This window comes from Corvus kubaryi, unplaced genomic scaffold, assembly GCF_017639235.1.
Source record: "Corvus kubaryi isolate FWS band 111438036 unplaced genomic scaffold, C.kubaryi_AGA036_p1.0 75, whole genome shotgun sequence".
NCBI classification, from domain to species: Eukaryota; Metazoa; Chordata; class Aves; order Passeriformes; family Corvidae; genus Corvus; species Corvus kubaryi.
This window is the reverse complement of record NW_024582062.1, coordinates 554,044-567,703: the sequence shown is the minus strand read 5'-3', so window position 1 is coordinate 567,703 and position 13,660 is coordinate 554,044. Positions and strand designations below refer to the sequence as shown.

General features: G+C 45.8%; 1 protein-coding gene and 1 long non-coding RNA gene across 2 annotated transcripts; one reads left to right on the top strand and one right to left on the bottom strand.

Annotated features, from left to right (window-relative positions):
• Positions 1 to 53: 53 nt before the first annotated feature.
• Positions 54 to 5,181, top strand: KIAA2013 (KIAA2013 ortholog). Its single transcript, XM_042051354.1, has 2 exons — positions 54 to 1,123; positions 1,871 to 5,181. Exons 1-2 carry the CDS (start codon positions 151 to 153, stop codon positions 2,728 to 2,730), a joined length of 1,833 nt encoding a protein of 610 aa, XP_041907288.1. The 5' UTR covers positions 54 to 150; the 3' UTR covers positions 2,731 to 5,181.
• On the bottom strand, positions 4,848 to 6,157 carry LOC121675706. Its single transcript, XR_006020197.1, has 2 exons — positions 6,118 to 6,157; positions 4,848 to 6,003 (listed from the first exon to the last, which is right to left on the bottom strand). It is a non-coding gene; the product is annotated as an uncharacterized LOC121675706 (long non-coding RNA).
• Between the last annotated feature and the right edge of the window lie 7,503 nt (positions 6,158 to 13,660).

Sequence of the window (13,660 nt, the reverse complement as noted above, 5' to 3'; positions counted from 1 at the left end):
GGAGACCGCGGCTGTCGCAAAGCGCTGCAAAGCGCCGCCAATCGCGGCGGAGCTGCCGCAGGGCGCGGCGGCGATGGCGGCTTAGGGCCGGTGCGGCGCGGCGGGGCCGGGGCCGGGCAGGGCCGGGCCGGGGCTCCCCCGCCGCCGCCCATGTGGCTGCAGCAGCGACTGAAGGGGCTGCCGGGGCTGCTGTCCAGCAGCTGGGCGCGGCGCCTGCTGCTGCTGCTGGTGCTGCTGCTCGTTGCCTACTGGTACCTGGGCGCGCCGCGGGCGCGGGGCGCGGGGCGCGGGGCCGAGCCCCGGGGACCCGCTGCCCTCTGCGTTCAGGCCGCCGCGGGCGCCTGGCGGGCGCAGATCCAGCGCGGCGATGCGCTGCCGCTGCCTGAGGAGGCGGCCGGGGCCGGCGGGCCCCCGGGGCTGGCGCTGGCGGGCAACGGGTTCCTGCTGCTGGACGTGTCCGCCGGGCGGCTCTGGGTGCGGCCCGCGGCGGCCAGCGGGGGCCCGGCACTCGCCACCGAGTACCCGGCGCTGGTGCGGCTGAGGGCGCTGGGCGGGCGCGGCGAGGCGCGGGCGGCGCTGGCGGCGCTGCGGGACGGGGCCGTGCGAAGGGTGCGGTGCGTCCAGACGGGGCCCGGGGCCAGCGCCGGGGACTGCGTGACGGTGCGGGAGGAGGTGGTGGCTCATCGGAGCCGGCCGCATCTCTACCTGCAACGCATCCGCATCTCCAACCCCACCGAGCGAGTGGCCGCCTTCGAGGCCTCGGCCCCGACCGCCGCGTCCGCCCTGGGCGGGCGCTTCGCCACCAGCCTGGAGAAGGTAGAGGAGCGGCAGTTCCTGCTCTCCTCCGGCCGCCTGCTGCTGGCCGGCAGCCCCAAGATGGTGCTGGTGGTGGTGGCTGCCAAGAAACTCGTGAGCCGGGTGCAGGTTGCGCCCAAGTCGCACTTTGACGAAACCGTGCTGTCCGTGGTGTACACCTCGGAGCCCATCGAGGTCTCCAGGCTGGAGGAGACCTTCAGCAAGCTGAGGGAAGCAGCCAAGAAAGAGATGCTGGAGGTGATGCAGATGGGGGTGGAAGATCTTTTCCAGGAGCACCAGCAGACCTGGTCTGACTTGTTCATTTCAGGTAAGTAAAGTGATGCTCAACTTCCACGGGATTGCTTTAGAGGGTGGCTGAACGCTCAGTGTCCTGGTTGCTGTAAGGTCTCCAGAGGCTCTGGTCTTCCTGATGGGTTGTGGGATAGTAAAACAGTGTTCCTGGTTTGGAACCCAGCTTGCCTTACAGGAGCACACCTGACTACATATAGGAAATGATACAGAAAATATCATAGAAATGATATAGAAAATACAGAAAATGAGAAGGAACATTTATAATCATGATTCTGTGTGTGCTGCTCTTCTTGGCTTCAGGAACTTCACTGATTTGCTGTGCATGTCAGTTGGAAATAAAGTTGACCTTTAGCGATAGCATAAAAGACAGATTCTCCATGGAAGTTAAGGGCCATCGTACAAAGATGCTTTTTCTTAAGGTTTTAATGTCTTACATAAAAGAGTAGCTGCCCAAATAATGTAGAACTTGTTATTTTTTAAAAAGATTTGACAGATCATTCTTGCAGTCATGATGACTGCCCTGTAAAGCATCTGTATATTAAATTAGCTTTGTCTTTAGTGGGAGCTTAGCTTCCAAACTCCCAAGTAGCAGAGAGAGCATCTTCTTAGAGAAACACATGAAAACATTTCACTTTGGTGTTTTATGGACAAAGGTTTCTTAGATGTTATAAAGAACACCTCTGTATTGAACATCAACATGCACGTTTGATCTTCTTTTCCTCCTAGTTAATGTCTGACTATTAGTTGTTTTCTTTTGCTACAGGGATTGAAATGAGAAAGATCACAGATGCACATACCCCATCCAGTGAGACTGTCAACATGACCCTCTACTACGTGCTGTCAACTGTGCCAGCCCCCCTGCTAGACCCGCTCATCGGTGGTGAGGACAGGGAGAAGATTGAAGCCAGCCTGAACTATGCTGACCACTGCTTCAGTGGCCATGCGACCATGCACGCCGAGAACCTGTGGCCACCAAAGCTGACCAGTGTCACCCAGATCCTGCAGCTCTCAGACCTGTGGAAGCTAACTCTCCAGAAACGGGGATGCAAGGGTCTTGTGACAGCTGGAGTCCATGGACTCATGCAGGGAATGGTGCTTAGTTTTGGGGGTCTGCAGTTCACAGAAAACCACCTTCAGTTTCAGGCTGACCCTGACGTACTTCATAACAGCTATTCCTTACGTGGGATCCATTACAATAAGGACTTGATCAATTTAGCTGTTCTCCTGGATGCTGAAGGAAAGCCCTTCTTGCATGTGTCTGTGAAATTCCAGGACAAGCCTGTCAGACTGTATGCGTGTGAGGCAGGCTGTATGAATGAGCCTGTGGAGCTGACCTCAGAGGCACGAGGTCACACCTTCCCTGTCATGGTGACTCAACCCATCACACCACTGCTTTATATATCAACAGATTTGGTCCACTTGCAGGACCTGAGACACACACTTCACCTAAAAGCTATTCTGGCTCATGAGGAACACATGGCCAAGCAATACCCAGGCTTACCCTTCCTGTTCTGGTTCAGTGTGGCCTCCTTAATTACTTTGTTTCACTTGTTTCTGTTCAAACTCATCTACAATGAATATTGTGGGCCGGGAGCCAAGCCACTCTTCAGGAGTAAGGTATAAGGCTGCTGCTTTTGGCTGCTTCCACTGTGTTGTCAGCCTTATGTTGTGTCAGCTGTGCCTGGGCAGGCTCTGTCTTGGACTGTGATGATTTTCAGTCTCTCTTGCAACAAGAGATCTGTGACCTCTTCTTGCAAGAAGGAGGATTAGGGCAGGGACTGGAGCAGTAGGGCTCCATTACGAAATCATTAGGAAAGATAAACTCATTGTCTGTCCTTAGACATTTGTGAGGCTGCAGGTGGAGGCAGACACAGCTTTCTGTCTTTTTTTCACACATTAGCGTAGGACATTGCTTGTTTCTAGGTCAGCAGTTGCAGTTGTGTCATGAGATGATGTTTCTTTTTATTCAGTACCAGAAAGCATATGAGAGAGCTGCTGTACTTGTCTGTACTGCTGTGTGGAGACCTGCACACCTGCCTGCCTGCCCTGAACATGTGACGTGTCACACAGGAACACCCAAAGGCGGGCTGCTGTTCTGAGGTGAAGGTGCCAACTTGCTGGGACTCGTGGTACATGTTCATATTATAGACACTGTGCAGTCCTCTATCAAACCACACTTACCACCAGCATTTTGGGAAGATGCTAATTGGTGTTTCTCCCAGTCAGACAAAATACAAAGCTGTGTTAAGGAAAGTACTGAGTGCTTTTTACTGTGAGTTGGAGGTTCTGGCTTCAAACTTTCATGCGTCTTACCTGGGTATAAAGAATTTCAAGTTGTTTTGAGTTGCCTTGGAAAACTTATTTGCTGTAAAAGCTTAGCACAGAATAGACAGTAGATGGTGAGTTCTGCTCTTAGTACTGGGACTTTCTGATTGTGTGTTGATAGGAAGTGGAAATGCAAGACCAGACTGGATTTGCTTTGTGAGCTAGTTGTGCTTTTCAGAGGCTTCCCTCCTGAGGGCTGAACAGAGTTAAATGTAGGTTACGTTTAAAAAAAAAATGAGATGATAGTTAAATAGAGCTGTCAGAGGAAAAGTTCTAGCTTTAGATTGCCCTGTTATTCAAAATTATAAAAACAAATTCAATTTTGGATAGCTAAGGCTGAACAGAAGGTATTGAACTAAACTTGACAGTTGGTATGTAAGGGGTGTTTAAAGTGAGTTGGAAATTTCCATGTCAATTCACTGGCTTTGTCAGGTTGAGCAGTGGAGATCAAGCAGGTCTGAATACCTGTGATCCAATAAAAGAATGAGTGGGAGGTGCTTGTAGCTAGACTAACTAACCTAGGAAGAGGTAGGATAGAAATGTATATCAGACAACTGCAGTTACAAGCCTCTGATCATGATCAAAAAAAACCTCAGTGCAAAGGGAGGAAGGGGTTAGGAGGTGATGTCAGTTACTGTGTAACAGCTGTGCCCTGACATGCGCCTGAAATGTGTCCTTGGAATTATGTAATTATGTCCTTTCACTGTTGTCTATCCAGTTGCCTTTGTCATCTCCAAGACTTGCCTTCTGCCTTTTACTTGTTAACCATTGCTACAGGTGACTGCCCCGACTCTTCTCACAGAAGTGCCCAGAAGCTTCACAGCCACAGCCCAGGGCTGACCTGACACCTCGTCCTCCTGGGCACTGCAGAGCAAACAACTCTGCTGCCTCGTCTTAGTTGGATCTACTTCAAATGAAAGTGATGCAGAACTTGATTCCAGAAACAGGGAAGAAGTGGAAGCCAGCTGAAGCTCAGAATCTGTAGCAGTAAGCAAGATAGATGGTGTTGAAATTAACACCCTGTTCCATTAATTGAATGGGAACATCCCTGTGTCCAAATGAACTTAGTCCTGCTTTCAGCCTCCATTTGCACAAGACACCTGACAATTTTGCAGCTGAGAACAAGGACCATTTGAAAGCAACAATCCTTTTGTGCCTTGCTATGACAGGAATCTGAGACTTGGAAGGTGTGGTGATTCAGTAGTTTATCCCAGGAGCTTGTGTAACAGATGTTTCCTTTCCCTGTAAGCTGTTCAGTTCCCTAGAACTAATCCATTTGGTGAAAAAACTTGAAGATATACTAAGTCCTTTGATATTTTGATTTGGATTTTTTCAATTCTACAGAAAAATAAAGGATGATGATTTCTTTCTGAGAGTTAACTAGAAAACTTTAGTGTAACTTCCTTTCTGGTATAGTTTTTATTTATTGCTTGGGGGGAGGGGGAGTATGTTAATTTTTCCTTCACTTCAGTAACAGTCAATTGAATTGTCGATATCTAAGTTCTCGTAACAGGTTTTTCAGCATTTATAATTGTAGAGTGCAAAATCAATTTAATGAAGCTGTTTTCTGGATACACACTTGGAAATGCTGGTCTGCAGGTTTCTTATTCTAAGCCTATTGAGACTTTGTGCATTGAATTTGTTTTGGATATGGGGGAAGACATCTCACTTTCTAGTGACTTACAGGTTGTTTGGTTTTAAAATACCAAAGCTGTTGTTTCTAAATAAATATCTTTCAGTCTGATCTGATTGCTGAAGTGTGGTTGGGTTTTTTATTGGTTTTGTCTCTGTTCTCTCCTGCCTTTGCTTCCCACCCAGTTTAGACAAGCAGAGCCTTGTGTTACATCTGTGGCCAGTACTGACTGCAAATACAGTGTGGAAAATAATATATAAATGGATATAAGCCAGGAACAGACAATCTGGAAGGCACAACAAGGGATAAAAACACACAGGGTAATGCTCATCTCTCTTTCCTTTCTCAATATAACCTTGTTCTATCCTGAGGAGTGAAGGCCAAGCTTTACTTTGAAGAACACAGAAACAATCCCAGGGAACCATCAAGCAGCAGATTTAACAGCCATCCAGCAAGTAATGAATTTTCCTTGGTGGTCCCAAGGAAAAACTGGGTCAGGATTTAACTTCAGATTTTCAGAGGGGTTACTATCTGGTTTCAGATGAAAAACATCCCTCAGAAAAGCAGATTTCAGTGTCTGTAACTTTTCTGCAGACAATTCCATTTACTAGTTGGTATAGCAGAGTTACTGCCCTTCAGGGGAATAAAGACAGGGAAACAACAGAGTCCATTATAAATTGTACACAGGTACACTGTGTATTTAAGGAGATATTTGCTATTCTGCTTTAACAGAACATACCAGAAGCTCCTTCTCTTTCTCACTGAAGTTCCATGAGCTGCTTAGTTTCTGTGAAACATCTGGCATGAAGATGATAAGAGCTTCCAGGGGGCTATTTCCAAGCCACCATGGTATCAGCTGGAGGCCGAGCCATTTGATGTTCCCTGGCAGAATTGCCAGCAGCATGATGCCCACGGAGTCCAAGGAAGACTGTTTAGGCCTGGAAAAGATGGATAAACTATCATCACATAAAGCATGAATAGAACAAAAAACAAAACAGCTTTGAGAGGGTTTTACATTTGTAGTGGTTTGGTTCAAAATATCCATTACTTACTAATTTTCCTTCTGTGAGATAAGAATTAGGAGAAAGCAAAGCAGGCACAAAACTTAAAAGAATATAAAGAAGTTTATTAACAGACCTAAAAGAAAGAAAAAAAAGTCAGACTAAACCTTCAGAACACTTCTCTTCCCCCCACCTTTCTCCCTTCTCCCACTGACAACGTAAAAAGACAACCCTTGAGATTTTTTTTCAGTCAGTTTACCACCTCTATAATAATCTCTTCAGTTCACTTAGGGGGAGGAGTCTCTCTTGCTCATGCTATGGAGACATCTCCACAAGAAACAGTTCTCTCATGGCTTCAATGTCACAGCAAGACAGCCGCCCGGGTTGGTTCTCTGCTCACATGTGAAAGTCCCTTCCCTCAACTTACAGCTTTCCCCACAACTGTTTTTGAGGGTCCAGTCTTGAGCTAATGGGGTACCATTTTAAGGTTGAGCTGTTCAGAAGCAAAGGTTCTCTTCACCCATCTCTGGGAGCATGTTCATCTCTAGGAACAGAGGTCTTCTTCTTTTTCCCTGAGAGGTAAGGGTCTTCATCACTTCATCTCTCTCTCTGTTCAAGCTTCTCATCAAATCACATCTACTTCATTTGCTTATTTCAGCACAGGTGCTTTTGCTCACAATTGCAATTTGAACGCTCCACCCCCCATGCTTCATGAAATTACAACGGGTACTCTGATGTATCATAGTCCATCACCATAGCTTTACAACAGAATTTCAGCTTCTAGGTTTGAAGCATCTCCTCTTTCGCCTCTCTTAGGGTTTCAGCTCTTCCTTCTTCACTGACTCGGGTGTCTTTATGGTGTTTGCTTCACGTGCCTTCACCTTTCCTCTTCCTCTGACTCGGGAGAGGATTGATGTCTGCAGGCTTCATCTGTTCTGGAGAATCTTAGAGCACTAAGAGAGTTCATCTCACCCGGGCCATGCAGCTGGAATTCGCCTCTCGCTGGTGGTCACACGATCTTTGCCGGGCCGCACTAGCGAGGGCCGGCCTGGCCGCGCCGCGCTGCCGGGCCGCCTGCACGGAGCAGGGCCGCGGATGGAACAAGGCCACTCGGCTCCAGGGTGGCTGTCTTCTGGCCGGCCCGGCCCGCACTGAGGGGCTGTGCCGGGTGTCCAGCGAGCAGAAGCGGCTGAGATCTTCAGCCAAGCCGCGCTGCGGCCGACCTGGCCTGGCCGCGCCGAGCAGGGCCTGGCCCGGCCCCGCTGGGCCGCACCCCGGGCCCCCCTGCCCAGTTACCTGTCCGAAAGCCAGAAGCAAGAGAGCTTTCCCGGGATTTGTTCGTTCTTAAATGTGGATCGCAGAGGCGTGTCAAGCTTCTTAAGTGGCTTTAAAAAGTTGCCAATATTCAAACTAGCCAGTTGATTGCTTCTATTGCGTCTAGAGGAATCTGTAAGCACCTCTTTGCAAAGAATCACTTCTGTGGCTGATGGAGCCCTCTTTAACTAAAAAACCCAAACTATGCTAAACCACGACAACATTAAATATATTATGATTGCTAGGAGCATTTCCTCCATAACAAAAGAAGTGTTCCAGAATTCCTCCATGAGGAAGGGGAAAAAGAAACAGGGTTTCTCTATTTTTACAGTATGCAAGAGACCAGAAGGTTATATTTGTGAAATGCAGAAATGCTGAAAGAATTAAACAAAATTCCATGTTTACAAGCACACAACAAATGAGGAAAGTTAAAATAGTAACTAACCATCTGAAATTTATACTTTTAGTTGGAATTCAGTGAAAATGATAGTGACATGGAAGTTAAACTGAGCAGCATAACATGTTGTTTAGCTTGTAAATTCAGACACTAAGAAAAGAGCCAACAAATTAATGGGAAAAAAATGAGAATCTCAATTCTGCACTGTTAATCCTGGTTTCTGCCTTTGTCAGATAATAACTACAAGATGTCAGAACAGGGCTTGGTTGATCTAATTTGCAATTCAAAATGCAGCTTTCTCAAGTGGTATTGTCTGGGTAGGAAAATATGTTCTTGAGAGGCAGACAAAAGAGCAAAGCATTCTGTATTTCTGCCTTCCACATATGTGCTCCAGGCATCTTTCATCCAAAACAGTACCTACCGCTGAATGGAAGCTCTGGAAATCAGGGATTTTGCTGCTTTTTAATCCTGACATTAAACATTAGATTTATTTCAGCATTTTTGAACCCCTAGTTTGGTCTGTGTGTACAACACAGCTCTAGTTACAAAACTGGCATTATGATATTCGTTTTCATTCTAATAAGTTTGTTCACTATGTGTGTCCCAACTTAGAGGGTAGAGATGTTTGTTTTTCAAATAACCAGCAACAGTTTTTCAGTGGTTGGTGGATGGAAAGGTGACAGAGGATAGCAAGTTTCTGTAGTAGAAGATAAAAAGGAAAAAAGAGACAGGGTAAGTGTTGATATCTAGTCACTGATCTCAAATGTCACTAATTAATTAAGACACTTCCTTTTTGTGGCAACAGCTCTGGAGGGGTGTAAATGCCTGCTCTTGCCTGCTTTGTCCTGTGAATGAAAGTGCTTTGCTCTTTTTCATTAACAAGCTCACAGTGTGTTGTAGCACAGGTCAGCACTGCTCTGGGGTGTACACACATCCTATTTGTATGTCTTGTAGCCTTTGGCTGCGGGGTTCCTGCCTACCCACCTCTTGTATCCAGAGTTGTTGGGGGGGAAAATGCAAGACCATACAGCTGGCCCTGGCAGGTTGGTCATTCTGTGCTTCCTCTGGAACAACTGTGTTATCTCTGCACAGCACAACTGAACAAAACCACCTCTTACATTCCATTTGATGCATCTTGCCTGACCTGTCTTAGGTTTTGACTCTACTGATCTGATCAATCCTAAAGTTTCCAGTCTTTTTAAGAAAGCTCTGAATGTGCTGCATTTTGCTGGTAATGCAGGCTCTCTTTTTAAGTCGACTTGGGCTATTTAAGCAAGATATATTTTAAAAATCAAGCTTTGGATGATAGGGAAGGAGGGAAAGCTTTTCTGTGCCAAGGAGTTGGAAACTTGTTACTTCAAAGTCTTCCACCATCAGCAAGTTGTGTTCTGGGTGCAGGAACAAAGCACAACAATGAAAAATGAGTAAGCAAAAGCCTGAGCCTTACTTGGTTCCTTGATCCCAGGCCTCCCTTCAATACAATTCCAATGGCAATTGGCGTCACACCTGTGGAGGAACCCTCATTGCCACCAACTGGGTACTGACAGCTGCCCACTGCATCAGGTAAGTAATGAAGCTAAATCTGACCCAGGAAGTAGCACGAGAGATGAATGAAAACCAGTATCAATGCAGTTCTCCCTTTCCCAGTTGAAAGCTCTGAGTTTCACATCATGTCTTTTGATTATAAGTCAGGAGAATGACATCTCTCTATTTTCTTAATGTAAAAGGAGGAAAACCCCCCAGTTACCTGAATTATGTACTCTTCATTTTCCATAAACAAACTATGAACATCCTTATGTTTTCAAGTTGCTATTAAAATTCAGCTGTGTTGCCTGTTTCTGTAATACATGTGTCAGTGAGATCCACAAATTAACTAATAAATCCACTCCCTGAGGAAATAATCACAAATATTTTGAATATACCAATCATTTTCAGTAAACTCTTCATATTATGTGGCAGTGTAACAAAGAAATGATCAGGTACAGCTATGATGTTTCATCATCAAAACTGTTTCCACAAATACAACCCCCTTTTGCACTGGTAGCATATGGTTATTGTAACACTAAGTTGTAGCAAATATCATAATATGAAACATGGAAGATTGGTTGCATGTTGTTATTATAAATCCCACGTATTATACTATCACACAGTTGTTTATTAGTGAAGCTGTTTATGGCTGTCAAAAAAAGTCCGAATTGTTACTGCATTGAAGAATACGAGCTGAATCCTGCAAAGATTGGAGGCACCTTGAGTTTGTTAATGAAACCTTAAGCAGGAGTTGAGAGGATGGCTCAGAGATTAAATGATTATGAAGCCTAGAACACAATCTTTGCCCTTATCAAATCACTGGCTAAGCTCCAGACACACCATGCCTATGATGAGATATTACAGTCAAGGATATTCTTACTGAATCTCTCAGAAGCCAAAGATGCAGATGCCTGAGCAGCAGCTGCATAACTGAGTGTTCATCCTTTTCTTGCCCAGTTCTTCTCGGACATATCGAGTGTTTCTTGGAAAATACAACCTAGCAGCTGAGGAAGAAGGATCAATTGCACTTTCTCCAGAAAAGATAATTGTTAATGAGAACTGGAATCCACAGGATGTTGCAAATGGGTAAGCTGGTGGCAGGTATTTTTTCAGTTTTTAGATGGAGGGTAAAAATCAAACTGCCTGAATCCCACACACCTGGAGTTGTGGCAATTAAATTCATGTTTAGAGCCTCCTGTTACAGTGTCCAGTTTGTACCTTCCTCCTCAAAAGAATACAAACGAGTTACAATATTAATTTCTTATTGATTAATAATGTTTCCAGAAGCCATTTTGCATGTTCATGCTTGGGTAGGAAGCTGTTCCGTGCAATATCTTTTGTACAATGAAAGGGAATGAAACCTTTTATAAAACACTCTTGGAAGCCCTCCTACCAGCAGCACAGACACAGAATTATTGATCATTACTATCAGTGTGGCTGAAGGACCCCTATGTCCTGCTGCTGGCTAAGGGCAGTAACAAAGAAATCCCCTCAGTTCCAGGTCCTTGGAGTGAGTCCTAACATATGCTTGGTTTTGGTGAAAAAACCTAGAAAAGAAAATTTTCTGCCAACAGGACAGCGGCCAGTTCTGCAAGGGAATAGCCTTCCAGTCCGTGAATTTCCCCATTGCTTTGGGGTGCAGGAATCTTTACTGCTTATGCACTGGCCTTTGCTCCCTTGCTTCTCTTTTGAATAGGCCAAGTGCTGTGTAACTGCTGAGTACTCAGGCTGCTGTGTCTTAATCCATTTTGCAAACCTTTTTACCTTTCCTTTCTCTCCCCCGCCCTCCAACATGTGCATGTTACCACAGGTACGACATTGCTTTGATCAAACTCTCTGAGCATGTCACCTTAAGTGACCAGATTCAGCTGGCCTGCCTGCCCCCTGCCCAAAGCATCCTGTCCTCCAACACTGCCTGCTATGTGACTGGCTGGGGGAGACTGCAGAGTGAGTACTTGGGCATTTGCAAAACCATGGAACAAAAAAAAACTTTCAGAAGTGCCTTCTTCTCTGAGATTGACAGCAAAGACTATTGATGGTGCTCAAGATCCCCTCAAAACTCAGTGTAGTGAGGTAGTTTATTATATTAGTCCCCACTTCATTCACACATTATGATTTTTTCCTTTCAAGTTTATTTTCCTTGTAATGCACCTGAGGGGCCTTTACTGAGCTTTTAGGAGCTACTGTAATGCAAATGTTAATAGTGTGCAGAGAGGTGCATGTGTTAATCCCAACACACCTGCTGAATATCTGAAGACACATAAGGGAATAGACGTGAAGTAAAGAAAATCTCAGAGAGTTCATCAGAGGTGTCAGCTTGGCTCAGGAGGCAATTCCTCAAGGGATAAGTAAATTGCAAACTTCTGAAAAAAGAGTAGCCCTTTATCTCTCTAACAACAAAACATTTTTTAATGGAATGCAAATTTTTAGTAAATTAAGGTGTATATAAAAGAATGGAACTAAGGGACATTCATACGTATAACATATATACAGCTTCTCCTTTAATATAGCTCCTACGGAGTGTTTTACCTGGAGTGATGGTACTCAGATCCCAGGAGCAATTTAGCAGAGCAGTTTTATTCTTCCTTCAGTGCCAGCTGGTACCATGACTCTGTGTTTCTGTTCTCTCTCAGCAAATGGACCCCTTCCTGATGACCTGCAGCAAGGCCTTCTGCTGGTGGTGGATTACGCAACCTGCTCCAAGCCTTCCTGGTGGGGACAGACAGTGAAACCCACCATGGTTTGCGCTGGTGGGGATGGAATCATCTCCAGTTGTAACGTGAGTCCACTCTCAGGGCTTGGGTTTAGACAAACAGGCCTGATGGGAAGGAAAGGTTAAAAACCCCACAGAGGATGTGCTCATGCTATGGCTGCCATTAACTGCGTTCTTCTTCCTTCCAGGGGGACTCTGGGGGCCCACTGAACTGCCAAGGGGCTGATGGCAGGTGGGAAGTGCACGGCATCGTCAGCTTCGGCTCTTCTCTTGGCTGCAACTACTATCAGAAACCCTCTGTCTTCACTCGGGTCTCTGCCTACAACAGCTGGATCGAGCAGGTGAGGCACTGGGAGGTGCTGCTTCAGAACACAGACACTTGGCTGTGCTGGGGTTCTCTCACTGGGATTTCTGCCACCTGCTAAGGGAGCTGTATCACTCTTGATTCAGCCCTTACCAACTGAAAGTATCCTCCTCTGAAAAAGATACCCAATTTTTTTTCACTTATTTAAATAAGTTTTGATAATAGGAAAGCGTTCTCCCTTTATCTTAGAGCTTTAGTTGTAGTCATAAAGATTTACTGTATATTTCAGAAGTGATTACTCAAATTCGCATTCATCAATACACTGATTGTTGTGATTGTATCCTAAAAGGCAGCACATGCAGCTCAAGTCTGGAATGTCAAATATATTTTAATTTAATATAAACTTTGACTGAGAAGCAAAAATCTTATTTCAATTATTTAAATCCTGCGACGTGGACACAACACATACTGTTCACAAATTCCTGCATCTCATGTTCTGATTTTTCATTTGTTTTACATTTTTGTAGGTTATGGCAACCAACTAATCCAATGAGAACTGGATGAGAGATGGCAAGAAGGAAAGCAGTTTGAATAAAGTCATAATCATGGCACCTTTGATCACAAAGAACTGGGAAATTATGCTTTTAACGACACAAGTATTAATCCAAACACTAGTGAAATAAACAGCATTTTTTGTAACATGAAAACAAAACATGTGTCTCTGTCCTGGCTGTTGGCAAGCCCAGAGCCTGTATTTGGGGATAACGCTGGATGTTTTTCCCTGTCCCCTGCCTTGGGCTGGAGCGTACCAGCCTCACCTGGGAGAAGGTGCGAGCCCGCTGTGCAGAGGGTGGGCAGTGGGAAGAGTCAGAGCATCACAAAACACCCCCGGGGGGCTCGGGGAGGAGGATACAGGGAGGCATTGCAGGGCTGGAGGCAGGTGGCAGAACCCTGAGGCTGCGAGTGGGACTCCTCAGAGCCAGCGATGCCCAGAGGAAAGGCAGCACAGGAGCCAGCAGGTCCCTGCAGGTGAGTGCAGAAGCATTGCAAAATGCTTTTACAGGGAGGTTTTACTACCTGTGATCTCGGAGCCAGCAAGGGGAAGGGCAAGATCCAGCTCTGAGGGCAGACCTGTCTCCTCCATGGCCCCGCTGCTCGTTTTTAAGTCATTCAGGTGAAGAGCTCGGAGCAGTCACTGTCAGCTGGCACAAACAGGGATTTTTGGCAAAGCAAAGCAGAATCACCACTTTAAGCTCGGTACTCAATTAAAGTCCCTCTTTATAATTCTTTCATTTTAATAGAAGATAGGCAGTATAAAATCAAGGTGGATTTTTGTTGT